The sequence below is a fragment of the Meriones unguiculatus genome, chromosome 15 (genome assembly GCF_030254825.1).
Source record: "Meriones unguiculatus strain TT.TT164.6M chromosome 15, Bangor_MerUng_6.1, whole genome shotgun sequence".
NCBI classification, from domain to species: Eukaryota; Metazoa; Chordata; class Mammalia; order Rodentia; family Muridae; genus Meriones; species Meriones unguiculatus.
The window spans coordinates 22,768,089-22,784,060 of record NC_083362.1 but is presented as its reverse complement, the minus strand read 5'-3'; the positions used below and the strand labels follow the sequence as shown (position 1 = coordinate 22,784,060).

At 38.0% G+C, this 15,972-nt stretch overlaps 1 protein-coding gene across 1 annotated transcript in view; it reads right to left on the bottom strand.

The window, feature by feature from the left end:
- LOC110565081 (uncharacterized) overlaps positions 1 to 15,972 on the bottom strand; it is a 121,058-nt gene that overhangs the window by 87,877 nt on the left and 17,209 nt on the right. The window contains exons 4-5 of the mRNA XM_060368273.1: positions 8,085 to 8,252; positions 4,448 to 4,549 (exon numbers count right to left, since the gene is read on the bottom strand). Of these exons, the coding sequence (XP_060224256.1) occupies positions 4,448 to 4,549; positions 8,085 to 8,252 (270 nt within the window). The remainder of the gene's footprint in view (positions 1 to 4,447; positions 4,550 to 8,084; positions 8,253 to 15,972) is intronic.

The window sequence follows — 15,972 nt, the reverse complement described above, 5'->3', positions numbered from 1 at the left end:
TCCACATCCTTTATATAGGTGCCATAAGTAATGGTGGTCCAGGTTAAAGATGGATCTTCCCAACTGAAAAAGATATGTATTGGATTAAAAATGGGTCTTCCCACTTCAAATGATTTCATTAAGGAAAATCCTTCCCTGGTATTCCCAGCCTCTTTAGTTTTAGTTAGTTCCAGAAGTAGTGAAGTTGACAACCAAGAACAATCCTCATAGCCTGTGTCAGCATGCCTTCCCTGACACCATGGCCTGTACTGTTCCTCCCTGACGCCATGGTCTGTATCATTGTTTCCTGTTACCCCGGCCTGTACCATGCCTTTCATGCCACAAAAAGCTATATGCTTGCAGTCCAAGAGCTAGAATAAATTTCTTTTTTGTTTTTTATTGTTTTGGTTTTTTTGTCTGGTATTCTGACACAGAAAAAAAAAAGTAGCTAATGCAGAAAGTGATGCTAAGAAGTGAGTTCATTGCTGTAAGCAACCTGTATCTGCCCTGTCTGCAACATTAAAGTCAGTTATGCTCCTTTTTCAGCAAACCTCCTGACCTGTGTATCTTGGGGCTCTACTTGTTGCTCTCTCTCACTGTAAAGCCTAGAAAAGAAAACTGTGCAGAGACCATGCCCCGGCCTGCCAAACAATTCCATTACTTTTGAATTTGGTCTAATTCAGGGTTATTTTTATTTGTTTGTTTATATTTACTTATTTGTTATTTATTATTTATTACAATTAATTCACTTTGTATCCTGGCTGTGGCCCCCTCCTTCATGTCTTCCTAGGCCCACCCTCCTTTTTTCTCCCTATGTCCTTCCCTTAGACCACTGATAGGGGAGGTCCTCCTCCCCTTCTATCTGACCCTAGCCTATCAGGTCTTATCAGGACTGGCTGCACAGGAACCTACCACAGAGGGCCTCTGAAAGACTCTACTAATCGGGGCATTGAAGCAGATGCTGAAACTCATAGCCAAAGTTTGAGCATAGTGCAGTGAATCTTATGAAAGAAGGAAAATATAGAAAGACCTAAAGGGGAGGGGACAGGAGCTCCACAAGGAGACCAACAGAGCCAAAAGAACTGAGCCCACGAACCAAAGACCAAGAACCACGGACCAAAACCCCGGCTCAGATATAGCCCAAAGACCCAGTCTCCAAGTGGATTCCCCAGTTAGGGGGGCAGGGGCTCTTTGATCACCTCCCCCTGAGGGGGAAGCAGCTTACCAGGCCACAGAGGAAGACAATGCAGCCTGTCCTCATTCAAATTCTTAAGACCCTTCACATTTCTCCATCAGGCCAAGTTCTGTATGGCTGCTTTAGACAGTAAATGAACTTGAAAGGATTGACAGAATCAGGCTATGGAAAACCAATGCAGAATTCCTCAATGAATGTTCAGCTCTGGCAAATATTTGATTACTTTTGCCTGTTTCAGAATGTGTCAGCATTACCCTAAGTTTAAGAGGCTTCTCCAATCCATTCCTACCTCCTTTTCTTGCTCAGCTTTGGGCTTGCATCGTGGTCTGAATCTTCTCTGCTAACTCACCCTCTTCCTTTGTTCAGACACAGCAATTGCCTCTAAGCTATTGGATGTTTGATTTCAATCTAGTCTCAGATGGTAAGAACTCCATTTGTTACTTTAAAATTTTTCTCTGTTTCTACTTATCAGGATTTTGTAAATTATGAGAAGGGGAGAGGAGCCACAGGTAAAAATATTGTCCTAAAATTGAAGGAGACAAGAGGAAAAGGCACCAATTGGAGGTGTCAATAAATAGAAAGTAGAAATAGAGCATAGTCAAGACAACATATACTTGATGCCTGAGACAGTCTCAAGCTGAGAGAGGAGAAAAGCAAACTAGAAAGGTATTCTGAAATTTAGATGACTGTATTAGATTGTTTTGTAGTTCTGTGGTTATGAGTTTGCTCTGGATCTTTAATTGAAAAACAGAAGAGCAAAGTCCTTTATTGTCTAAGAAAGAAGACAAAAATTAGTATTCATTTCGATCTCACAGAGAGGAAAAATATGTTGGTAAAATAAGTCGGGTAAAAAATATGAAAGAAAGTCATTTGATTATAAACTGATGTTACTATACTAACTCCATAAGCATTTAATTTAACTAATTAATTAATTAATTAATTAATTTGTGTTTTTTCAAGACAGGGTTTCTTTGTCTACACCAGCTCTCCTGGAACTCTCTATAGACCAGGCTGACTGCAATGTCAGAGATCCGCCTGTCTCTGCCTCTTAAGTGCTGTGATTAAAGAAATGAGTCATCACCACCCAAGGATAAGCATACTTATATGCATATATATATATATATATATATATACATATCCAGAAGACAGCATTAATCCACCTGTGTGTCTAGGAATAGGTGATGTGATGTTCAGTGTGCTTAAGGTTCCCAACAGTTAAAAATATATTAGGTCAATATCTGGTTAAGAAAGATCCAAAGATAATTATGTGATAATAAGATTTTTGTTTGTTTGAAACATGGGTCAGAATATAGCCTAAGTCAGCCTTGAACTTGAACTTTTCCTGCCTTACTGTCCAGAGTGCAGGGGTTACAGGGATATACCATGATTCATGGGATATGATAAATTTTTCAAAAAGAAAATGATTATATTCCAAGTACTAGTAGATATACTAGCTCTTGATAAGAAAACGCAAGGCCTCATTTTTGAATAAAGTGTGTGATATTGTTTGTGTGGTTGTTACTGACAACTCACATTCAAGTGTCACCGTGTCAGTATGTCGTGAACTGGGACTACATTTCACAAGATCATCTCTTTTTGTTTTCTAGTCTGTGAAAACTTGTTCAAGGTGAAGGGCTCAGTCTTCTGGTCCATGAAAGACTTAGCTTTTTGATAATTCAATCCAACAACCTCATTTGACCTAACTGAACCAGTTCCCTGCAGTCCCCAAGAGGCTATTTGAGGTTGCATTTTTGTCCTCTTTTTCTGACTCTGTAGTTTGTCTTAGAAAAGCCAGAGCTGCTGAGATTATTTAGGTCCAAGTGGAAGCTTGTAACAGCAGTGAAAAGAATGAAACAAGTCATGCTACTGATGAAATGATGACATCACTGAAACAGACATCTGTACTTGCTCAGAACCTTCTTCAGCTTTGTGAGTCAGCTCATCTGCTCCATTGTTTAATCCACTTAGGGTCAGGTGTTTGATTGCATCCTAATGGAGTGTCTCATAGTGGGTATGTCATAGGGAAGTATTTCCATAGCTTGAAATTCTAAGATTTGAGTCCTGGTGTTTATAACACGTAAAAAACTTAGGTAAGCTTTCCACTGACTTTGATCCTAATATAGCCATTTTTAAAATGAACAGGATAATACTAAGGTTTTATGTATATAAAATATATATAGAGAGAGCAAATATGAACTACTTTTGCCAGAACAGCTCTCTATAATTAATGTGAAATAAATAAAGCATGTTTTATATATAAATTCAATTTATATATTTATATATATTCATATTTATATATATTCAATTTATATATATGTAATTTTTAGATATAAATTCGAATTAATCAATTCTTACTCTGAAATTATAAGAAATTTAAATAATTCTTCTAAAACATTGATGTACACTAATGAAATACATATCTAACTTCTTTGCACCCATCTTAGGTTTAAAACAAGAATGCTCATGGTTTGCCCAGGTTGACCTGATACATCTACGACATAAGTGCTACACACAAGGCTCAGGAAGTATTGGAGAAGAACGGGTGGAAAGCAAGGAAGTCTGCCATTAGAATGTATCTTCTAGATATGACAAGTAAGCTCAACAATATGGCTGCCTCAACAAGATCTGAATAATTTCAATTGCAGTAAATATCACAAAAAGGATGAGAGAAATCTCACAAGGCCCCCACCCATAGATGAAGAGAGACAGACAATTAATGACTGTTGAGAAATAGTCCAGAAATGAGACCCTTAATTTGTTATCTAATACCAAGTGGTCGGTTCTAAAAACACGCAGAAAAGCAACACAAAATGTAATCAGCAGCATGTTATGCTTATATATTTAAAAACATATCTGTAGCAATAACATTTAAAGGAGAAGAGAACATGAATTCGAGAGAGTGTTGAGTAGGTATGGGAGGAGTTGAAGGGAGGAATGGATGATGTAATATTTTAATTTCGAATAGAATTATAAAAGGATACCTGAGGAGGTAGAATGGAAATAATTCAAGGCAAATAGAGCTCCCAGAGACCTGACAAACAGAGACGCCGTGTTTATCAGAGGAGTTCATCCAGACAGAATGCCTGGGCTTTAAAATAATATGTGGTCATGGTCTGAGCACCTCACAGTATTGTTTGGTAAACAGGCTCAGAAGCCGTTTCTACTGCCTGTGTGCACTTTATCAGATGGTGAGAATGTAGGTTGTTTGGTACATTTTGATAGGGTCGAGAGGACTGTTCTGGTACAAATTAAACTTTTTAGGAGAGCACTTACTGGCATCCACTTCAGTTACCACGATGGGCTTGGAGAACTGAATCCGGAATCCCCAGGGATAATCTCCTGTTCCTTTGAATAGTCTCACAGTTCGCTCACGGACTGCAAGGAAAGCAAAGAATGCATTGCTTGAGTTGACACGTAGCACTGAACACTGTTAAGTACTGTAAACATAGCAGGTTTGCCTCTTGATTCCATGTCAGGCATAATAGATATGTTCCAAGCAATACTAAGTAATAGAATGTATTAATTATACAAAATTCTGGGTTTTTCATTGTAATATTTTTGTACAGTGTGGTCTAATTTACTCTTCACAACAGATCATGATTGCTTAAATTGTTATATTTTTAGAGAAGATAATATTGAGGTGTAGAGGTGTTAAATATTAGCATCAAGAAATTAAGGCTTACTACTGCTAGGCATTACCAAACCTTAGGATTCATCCTTAACCAGTCTGTCACAGCTAGCCGGAAAGTCATGCAAGTCTTGCAAACCCTAGTTCCTTAGTTCTGTAAATGAGAAAATTTATTACAACATTGTTCAAAGAAAAGTGAATATTGAAACATCACCCATAAATTGGGGTTTTACAAGAAGCCAAGAAAAGAAAAGACCTGGCTTTTTAAGAAAAATACAGAAAAATTGGTTTTGAAGAGGTTGGTCATCTAGCTAACTTTAATTACTGTAGCCCAGTTATCAACCCACTTTTCTCCCTGTAATTGTTTTCTTCCTGCTACACCTTCTTTTCTGTATCATTCTCTCTGTAGTGTGTGTGTTTTCCTCACAACTTCTGCTTGTTAAACAGTTTAGCTATTCATTATGTTAACCCATTTTGCCCTCTATGCCCACTGTGAAGAACACTTTCCCAGTTTGAATTCCAGATCAAGTCTCACAGATCACAATCTTCTCTCTTCAGAACTGTTTAAGGTTGTTATTCCTCAGAGATGAGAAAAAGATGTGATTCCAGGTTGTCAACATCATTTGCACTTTGCCTCGAAGACTTGTAAAGAGTAAATAATGATCAAGTATAAATGGAAACTTTCTCAAGCTTCAGAAGCCGGCTTTTAATACTAGATCGACTCTGTGGTACTTGTGACCATGGTAGGCGATTACAAGAGAAGAATGCCAAGCTATTTAAAAGAATTGGGTAACCTAATACCTTAAAATGAAAATTTAATAGCATTCCCTTTCATAAAAGGTAAGAATGCGTTAGAATTTCTAGGAAATATGTGTTGCTGCTTCTTTTCAACCTGTTGCTTCTGTTACTTCTGTGGATGTTATTTTTTTTTACTTCTTAGATTTAGACTTTTCTCCATTTCAAAGTGCAAGGATGTTTCTCTCTCTCTTTCTTTCTTTCTTTCTTTCTTTCTTTCTTTCTTTCTTTCTTTCTTTCTTTCTTTCTTTCTTTCTTTCTTTCTTTCTTTCTTTGGAGTTGCCTTATCTTAAAGTTCACATTTAAAGGCACTTTCAGAATACCTATGTGTAGATCAAATATGGGCAGAATTACAAGCAGGTAGGAACTCTTGAGACATCAAAGTGATGGATTACGAGGCTCCCGAAAGTGGTAAAAACTGTGGAGTTTCCATCTTGCCACCATTGATAGATGGTCTTAGATGAAGCGCCCACAAAATTTGTAAAAATATTATTATTATTAGTTTATATTACTTTGCAGTATTTGTAAGATGATTTACTTAATTTTCTGTCATACTTTAGGATGAATAATTATATTTCATATTAAGCTTCTTATGAGATGTAACCAGTATAGCAGAAGACAAAGCATTCTGCACGGCACATTCAGTTGTGACCTCCTGTTTGGTCAGATAAAACAGATAAGCAGCTGATACAAACAAGAAGATATCCATCCTTTTTCACAGGTTCATTGCACTCCAAGGCAGGAGTCATTAATTTACAAACATTTGTTCTGCACTGCTTTACTCTCAGGCACGTTCTTGTGTAATAGGATGGTAGCAGAAAAGACAGAAGAATCATTTCCCCTTAAAGCTTAGGTGCTGGACACTTGCTGCCCAAACTGGCACTCTTCACGGAGGGGATGGAAGGATACAGTGTCTGCATGTGGACTCCTGAGGGATGCTTGTTTTCATAAAATGTCTGAAGAAAACATGATGTTCTGCTCTTGTTGTCAGGAAAAGCACAGTAATATTACTGAGAAGGTATTCCGTGTATTCCAGCTCCTAAAATCTGTGCTCTGTAGTGCTCTGTGCCTCTGGGAAAGTTTGTTATTCATTAAGAGAATTCTCTGTTGGCATGGCTGATTGGACAATGTCTTATTGGATCTCATAATTTAAGAGGCAGAACTGGGAAATTCAAGGTCTTAGGAATTAATATTTCAACACTCTGAGATTGGCTGGTAGCTAATCAGGAAAAAAAGAAAAGCAGAAATCCATTTCTGACTGCTGTAACAATAATTTTCTAACATCTCTACTTTTCAAGGTTTCTTGTTCCCTCTAGGTTACTTTCTTGATGGTATCTTCTGCTTTTGGCAGATTGATTTACCCAACAAATATTTGATTAATGGAAGATTTTTATGTGTTGATTCAAATCAAATCATATTTGCTGTTTTGTTTTTATATTCCAATATCTATTGCCTTCAAGGTCATGTTTCTGTGGTTTTAGTTTTTCAATCAAGCAAATTGAATGTCAAAAACATGTATGGAAGAATAAACATTTCAATAAAGTCTTGAAATGGCGAGCTCAACTGTAGAAGTCTCCTGTGGGAGGACACAATCAACCTGTTTGTAACGTGTTCCTTTCCCATTCTAAAGACAATTTTCTCATATTTTAAGATTTATGGTCCTGCTTTCCCATGGCACTGTCTAGTGAGTAATCTATAAGTGCTACACAGCTGCTGACAAGCCACAAATGAATGTCATTGTTGTTTCACAAACTGTGGGTACATCATCAAGTAATTTATCCCTCTAGACAACACTTCCTTACTTGGTTGTAAAAATCCAAGTGCAGGACAAATAATTTCATAAATGTAACAAACTCACCCACCAAAATAACACTCTCTGTGTGCAGGAGTGTTCAGGTATGTGCTCTTATCCCTGGCTTATATTAGTTTTTTTTTTTTTTTTTAAATTTCAAATCTGGAATCACTAGTTTGAAGGAACGGCTCTTTTTTATTTTGTGTGAGAATTTTATATGAGTATATATTTACATAATTTCCCCTCTCCCTCTCCTCCATCCAACTTACCCCACTTTCCCTGACTCCCTCTCAAATTCATGGCCTCATACAGATACAAACTTATCAACACCATCTGGTGGGTTCATTCACTTAGTGCTATTCCTACATATATGTGTTTAGGTCTGTTTGTAATTGTATAACTGATTGGAGGTTCGTTCAGCAGAAGACTGATTCTCCCTCTCTCAACAGTCATTAACTGCATGTAGGGGTCTTCATCTAGGGGTCGAGGCTTTTGAGACTTCCCCCATCCATTTTGGCATATTAATCCTTTGTATCATTTCTTTTTAAGTTATAGTTCTTAAAATAGTAAGAAATTAGTTTTAGTAATTTCATATTCTTTAACACATGTCAACTATTCATATTCTCCAGTGTTCAGGGCACTAGCTATGGGTTTTCTAAGGCATTTGCATCTTGCTGTGATTCTTAAGTCCTTACCAGCGACTGGTCTTGGCTTTTTACTAAGACACCTGGGGCTGTCTTCAGGATCGCCATCATCTCCTCGGAAAACCCATGCTGTGGAATGAAAATTCTCCGTGTAGAAGCCTTTTTCTTCAATATCAACCCGAAAGCCAAAATCCACAGAATGAGCATCATCTGAGGTGACTGAGGAGCACAAAAGGTGAGAAATTAAGTTACGCTCTGGCAGGGAAGAAGACCCAGTGCTCTGGTGGTCGAGGTGAGAAGCACTGAATAAAGCAGAGGGGAGGCCCATGAATAAAGAGCGCTATCGGTTGACAGGAAGAAGTTCCTAAGTTTGCTGTGCATTTTTCTTGAAAATAATTTACAAATTCTTAAAATATCGTAATCAAAACAAATATTCCCAGGGCTGTAGAGAAGGCTCAGCAGTTAAGAGTGCTTACTGCTCATCCACAGGACCCAAGTTCAGTTCCCAGAACCTATATTTAGTGGCTCAAAACTGCTTGTCACTTTAGCTGCCAGAGATCTTAGGCACTGCACTGACACACACACACACACACACACACACACAAAGACACAAATAAAAATAAAATGAATCTTAAAAAAACAAAAAGCACACCAAAATACTGCTTTAGGGTCTGTACCATGGGAGTCTGCACACTGCACAAATATCCTTTAGTTAAAGAAAAAATTCGCTTTTGGAAAACAATATGTTACTGCTTAGAGGTCAAGTTGAAACCAGGTAAGACTAGGAATTAGCTTTCAGAGTCTATTTTTCTTTAAACACCAAGTTCAAGGAAAAGGATTATCAGATTCAAAATCGTGTCATTCCCTCTGTGCTTGAAGGAGGCACTAGAAAGTATATTTCCGGAAATCTCACTGTGGGCTTATACGAAGAGAAGAGCCTACAAGGAGATGTATCAGTTCTTCCCTGTGATGCTGCGGAAGGCTGTGTCCTTAAAAGAAATGAGCTTGTCCTTCCACATTACACTCCACGTTTCTTTGTGCCCTGGCCAGAAAGTTCAAACTTGAGTAAAATCCTGCTACATCCCTTTCAGTCTTTCATGCAGGTATAGCTGAAACATTGCACTTCAGACTCAAAAGTTATTTTTGAGAAAACGATATCATTCATTTGCACTTTTTAAATTTTAATTTTTAATATTAATTACAGTTTATTTGCTTTGTATACCAGCTGTAGCCCCCTCCCTCATTCCCTTCCAATCTCATCCTCTCTTCTTCATCCCCTCCCATGCCCCTCTCCAAGTCCACTGATAGGGGAGGACCTCCTCCCCTTTATCTGACCCTAGCCTATCGGGTTTTATCAAGGCTGGTTGCATTGTCTTCCTCTGTGGCCTGGAAAGGCTGCTCCTTCCCCAGGGGGAGCTGATCAAAGGGCCAGCCACTGAGCTCATGTCAGAGACAGCCCCTGCTCCCCTTACTAGGAAACCCACTTGGAGACGGAGCAGCCTATAGTCTGCAGCACTTCTTAAACACAACAGAAATCTCACTTCCCTCTCTGATTCTCCTCACAATAGTCGTTCCTATTCCATTCTCAGGAAGTCTCTGGGTAAAATCTCTTATTCCCATCCTCACCTGACCCAGCAAGGCAGAGTTCTGTGGTTGGTCAGTTATAGAAAGGAGTCTATTGCCACCATTCAACCTCAGCTAAGCATCTGTTCTCATGGTTTTCCCTGGAATATCATTCTTAATGGTTCTTGCTCATTTCCATTTTTGCTTTTTTAATACTCAACTGAAAAGAATAACTATTAGTCATTGTCCTGACACATGGATAAATGGACAATAGATTTCCAGCTTTCAAGTTTGCTTAACTTATGTGAGATTGCACTAGACATTTGATGGCTTGGGTGGTTTGAGGCACGTTCATTCACTCACTGAACTGATTTGAAATATATGCTCTTCTCCCATGAGCCAGGTGCAATTTTATGTACACTGGGGATAGAGTGATGAGTAAGACGGGCTCATGGTGCAGTGTGAGAGTTCAGAGGAAGTGGGGTCAGATAGCGGCTTCAAAGAGAGGCATGTGTAAAAAAGTATATCACTGTAATCCATCCAGAGGATCAGGCGGGGGAGAGGAAGGGATGCATGGGTGGATAAAGCACCCCTACTATAAACATCTAAATCTAAAGTGACAAACTTGACACCTTTTGAGTGTCAATATAACATCAAAAGTAGGAAAATAGCACATCTGCTGTTGAAGTCACAGTCAGGATATAGGTACTACAAATAGTGTATAAAATCATCTGCAGGTTATATAGATATCTAGCCTAAAAAAATTTTGTTTTTATGTTTGGACCCTATTCCCAGAGACTGTATAATATATATACAAATACTCTAAAGTCCGCCCAAATCTACAATCTACAATCTAAAATATCCTACTTATATTTCCATAGGTAATGCCAACTGAGTAGATCTAATATGTTTGGTTATAAAAAAGAAATGACATATGGCAATATTATACAGTTATAAAATTAGAATGCAAATAATGTGAGATATGGGACATGGTGCTTATTGGATTAAAATTAGGAAAATTTAGGACAGAATAATATAAATAGCTTAAATCAGAACATAATTCCTTCTTCCCACATAGCATATCTCAAAACACTTTAAGATTTTCTTTTTAAAGAATTTCACTTTTTAAGTAAGTCAGAATGTGACATTTAATGGGACAGAAAAAGTAAACCATAATTTTTATAATATTTTATTGACTCACCTTTCCAAACTTTAAGGCTAAATTAAAGTTGTTTTTAGGTATAACAGGACTTTCTAAAGTTTTAGATTAATTTCCTACATTCTGTATCTTAAAAAAAACAAGAATTCGGTTATTTTTAAATGTTTATTGATGTAGTTCACAGGCTTCTGGAACAATTGTTTTATCTTATGATAGTTTCCCTTCAGCAATAAATGCCTACATTGGATATGCAATCATCCCTTGTCATGTGCGGGTCTCAGGGCAGGTCTTTATATGGATCATTGTTTTTATCAATATGTATGAGGCTGTTCAAACAGCTCACTTACTTACAAACAGATGTGATTCTGTGGATGAGTAGCTCTATATTTATTCAGTTAGCAAGACAGAGCTAATGAACATACTCTTACATCAGCTGAGACATAAAATTTGTGTTAAAATCCAATGAAGCCGCAAGCCACACACCTGTCGAAAATTTAAAGCTGCTAGAGGTCTCAACACCTGCTCCGTGATGAACCTTGATCTAAGCGGGTAAGAGCATATAACTCTTTGTCAGAAAAAGTTTGTTACCAAATTAGGTTTGCTAGATTAAACACTTAATAAATGAGCAGTTCAAGCATAAGCTATTAAATGCCTTTGTATTTCTGAGATTGCAGTTTAACTCTTCTGTTCTTAAAGAATACAGGTGTGTTCTTTTACTGTTCATGTTTTGGCTTTAGCTTAAATAATAATAATAATAGTAGTAGTAATTGTGACAATATGGTTAAAAAAACATACATACATATGGTTAAAAACATACATATGGTTAAAAATACACAATTAGCTCTGAACACTCAAGGTTGCCTTATGCTTCTTTCATTCCAGTGTGTCATCTGAAGAAAATGAAGAGGTGGTATGTGGAAAATCAAGTCCCTGTTTAACTGCCCCAGGGAGAGCAAGGTTTTATTTCAGTTGAGCAAGATCCAGTAATTTGTTGTTTTGTGTAAGAGCATGAATGCCAGTTAGACTGACTGAATTTGAAGCCAAACTCTAAGACTAATTACATGTAGCTGAATGACTTTGGACATGTCACTTATCCTTTGTATGAGGCCCAGATTAGCAAAATTAAGTTGAAATAAGTAACATAATTCACAATTCCACTGGGAATTATGTCAAAAAGGAAACAAATTATGAGTAGCTTAGAATGGCACCTGGCATCAAGTAGGCTGATCATAATCCTTAGGTTGTATTATTTAAATGTTTTTAGACAGACATTATTTTATTTTAGATAGATATGTTTTTTATTTTATGTGCATGAATGTTTTTTTATGCATGTAAGTCTGTGCATCTTGTGCATGCCTGGTGCCCACAGAGGTAAGAAGAGGGTTGCTGATACAAGGGGAATTTCAGATGGTTGTGAAACACTATGTGGGTGCTGGGAATTCGATCTGGGTTTCTTGCATTATCTCTTAGCTTCTCAGCTACTCTCCAGTCCTCTTAGCTCTTATTATTAGGAATTAGAATTATTTTCCTTACTTCTTCCCTCCTTTGCTCCCTCCCTCTCCCTCCCCCCTCTTCTCCTTCCTTCCTTCTTTCCTTCCTTCCTTCCTTCCTTCCTTCCTTCCTTCCTTCCTTTCTTCCTTTCCTCTTTCTTTCTTTCTTTCTTTCTTTCTTTCTTTCTTTCTTTCTTTCTTTCCTTCCTTCCTTTTTTCTTTCTTTCTTTCTTTGTTTCTTTGTTTGTTTGTTTGTTTCTTTCTTTCTTTCTTTCCTTCTTTTCTCAGTGACAACTAATATTTGGAAACTAGAGTTCCGTAAAAATTTTATTAACTGAATGAAGTTTGGGAAATACTAAGAGCTATACTCACACGATTAACCCCAAATTCCTGCTACATCTGTTTGTGGGCCATTTAAGATTGCAAAAATCAGAGGCCCATTTTGCAGCTCCTTCCCACTCCCATTACTAGCCTTCAAATTATTTACCTAGTATACCTTAGTCAGCATTCCCCACAGTCAGATGGATTGATCAACTGTGTCAACACACATAAACATGTCATTCTTAATGTCTTTTCCAGTTATTATGTAGGAAGTCAGAGATGAGTGAGATTAACAGAGTGAAAATGCCAGTGGTAATGATGCTCAATAAAGCCTTCAGGTTTTAAGTCATATATTAGTAACATGTCCTTACTCTATAAATGAGAAAAAAAGTTCAAACCACGCATTAAACAATACTAGTGCAAGCAGCTCTGAGTGAGTTGCAGGCTGTACTGAAAAGTTTCTCAAGAAATGTAGTATGCCTTCAGTGTGCCTGAGGCTTGCATAAGCTGAAAGAGAAGAAGCAGACAGTTGTTCTTGTGTCTAACAGGAACCAAATTGTTAGGGTATGTTTTCATTCAAAACAAAATTTTCCTCAAAGAGAACTCTATCATTGTTTAATTAAAATTATGTTTGGGCATTAAATTTGAATTTACATTAGCATTACAGCTGATTTTGTGTTATTTCAAGTGGAGTATTGGTAAATGTTTTAAATAACTTTCCAAATTGAAAAAAAAAAAACAAAACAAAACAACCAATAATCCCTGATTTGCTGTGCTTGTCAGTTTCCATTATATAAATATTCCTACCATGGCCAGTGTCAAGCCATCAAAATGAATGAAGTAGACCCTTACAAGGAGTCCAAGTCACTGAAAATGTCAACAAACTAGAAAGAACCTGACCCATCTCTATGAGATTTGAAGGCCATTTTCAGTTAATCAAACCAGCAAAGTTCCCTAGGTTTGTTTGATGGATGCCTTTGCATAGACAGTTGATTATAGAGAAATGTTACATGTCTTATAAAAGGAGAAGAAAGAATATTTTCATGGTAAAGAATTCATATATTTTTCAAGAGTCAGATAAATTTAACTTGGAGAGAGTACAGGGAGAGACAGCTGGAGGAGGTGGGCATTTAGGGAGCAAAATGGAAACCTGATTCAGTGGAAACTTCCTGGAACCCATGAGGGTGACCCTAGTGGGAAATTCTAGTAACTGAGTGATGGAGCCTGGATTGGCCATCTTCTGTACCCAGGTAAGGCTACCAGTGCTGCGACTCAGACACCAAACCAGCCATAAAATCTACACTCCACAATCTGTCCTGGGGCGATGTTGCCTCGGAGCATGTAAGAGGAATCAATCAGTGACTAACTTGAGGTCTAAACCATGAGAAGGAGATCATGCCTGAAACTGCCCGGATGACCAGGGTATGGAATCTGAATAGCCCTGAGACCTAGGGTAGAATCAAACATGACTGACCAAAAAAAAAGGGGGGGGGGCATTGAAATGATTCCTAATGGCATTCTACTATACACATAGGATCAGTGCATACCGTAATTGTCATCAAAAAGGCTTTCTTCAGCAGCTGATGGAAGCAGATACAGAGACCCACAGCCATACATTAGGCAAAGCTTGGGAACCTCACAGAAGACAGGTAAGAAGGACTGTAGGAGACAGTAATAGAGGACACCAGAAGAACAAAGCTCACAGAATCAACTAAGCAGGGCTCATGGGAGTTCACAGAGACCAAAGAGGCAACCATGGTGCCCGGCTGGCTCTGTGCTAGTCGCTCTGCTTACAAGCTGTGGCTGTTTAGCTTGGAGTTTTTGTTGGACTCCGAACAATGGGAGTGGGGGTGTCTCTGGCTCATCAGCCTGCTCTTCGAACCCCTTTCCTCTTCCTGGGTTGCCTCATCCAGCCTTGATATAAGGATTTACGCCTGAACTTACTCTTGTTATGTTGTGCTCATGGATATCCCTGGGAAGACTGCTCTTTTCTGAAGAAAAATGGAGAAACAGTGCATCTGAGAGGCAAGGTGGTGGGGGGCTGGACAGAGGGGAAGAAGGGGAAGCTGCTGTTGGAATATATTGTATAAGAAAATAAATTAAAAATTGACATCACTGTATATGAAACATCACACAGAATTTATAAAGATGTATACTTTTTGTGTCTACTTTAGAATAAATTTAATTGAAAAATTTCCTGTGTGCAGTAGATGCTTTATTATATGTAAGTTACTAGATGTGAATTTTGCTTCTTCCTTTTACAATTATAATAAAATTGTTCATCCCTCAGCTTCCTTGTTTTTAGTTCATAAGAGTGGATAAATGCTGGTTACTGTTTTGAACTGATATCTTGATGATATTTTATATAGACTGAAGAAACAAATTGCAGATGAATGTTTTCACACACACACACACACAAATGTACACACAATTTATTTCAGTGTTCAAGAGAAAACTAAGAAAGAAGAAAATAGCAGCAAATGAATATGGGTTTCACAAGGGAAGCATTGCTGTATAGGGATTCTGCTGATAGCTGCAAGCAACACAAATGCCTCTGAAAGTCACAGGTAAATGATGGATAAAAATTATTCTGATTGAGGCATCCCAGACCCAGAAAGACAAATACAGTATGTATTCACTTATATGTGGAGATTAGCTGTTAAGTCAATGATAACCAAAATACAATCTGTAGAATCACAGAGGTTAGGTACAGAGTAAGGGCATATGAGATCTACATAGATCTTGTTAAAAAAGATAAATAGAATAGATAGTTATGGACAGAGAGTATGTGTGGAACAAGAGGATCAAGCAGGAAAGAAGAAGGGATAAGGGTTTGAGAGAGGAAATATGGAGAGAGATAAGTAAAAATGTATACATAATATGAAGGCAAACTAAATAAAGTTGCAAAATTATGGGGTGACAGAATCCCAGCTGGGCATCTCTTGTCACCAAATGGAGCTTCCAGTTCTGGAACTGGGTTCCATCTAATTGAGCTGTTGGCAATAGAAGTCCTATGGGAATCCCCAAACCACCTAGACTGTTGCCAAGACTATAGTCCACAAACTAACAGCAAGGTCTCAATGGCTGAAGACAACCCCTGCACCACTCGTGGAACATGGAGAGGTTGAGCTGGTGCTTGCCTAGAACCTTTACCCCTATGTTCTAGCATCTTTGGTACAGGGATGTACCATCCATACTACCGAAAAAAGAAACACAAACACCAATCCATCCACAAAACATTTGATCTACAATGGTGGCCTGCCTGTGAGATATGCTAGTGCAATGGTGGCACAAATCTTGTGGGAGTAACTAACCAAAATCTGATTTGAGGTAAGGTCTACTCCCCAAGATGGAACCTATAGCTGACACTGCTTGGCAAACCAAGACTCTGAAATCATTTATCTCA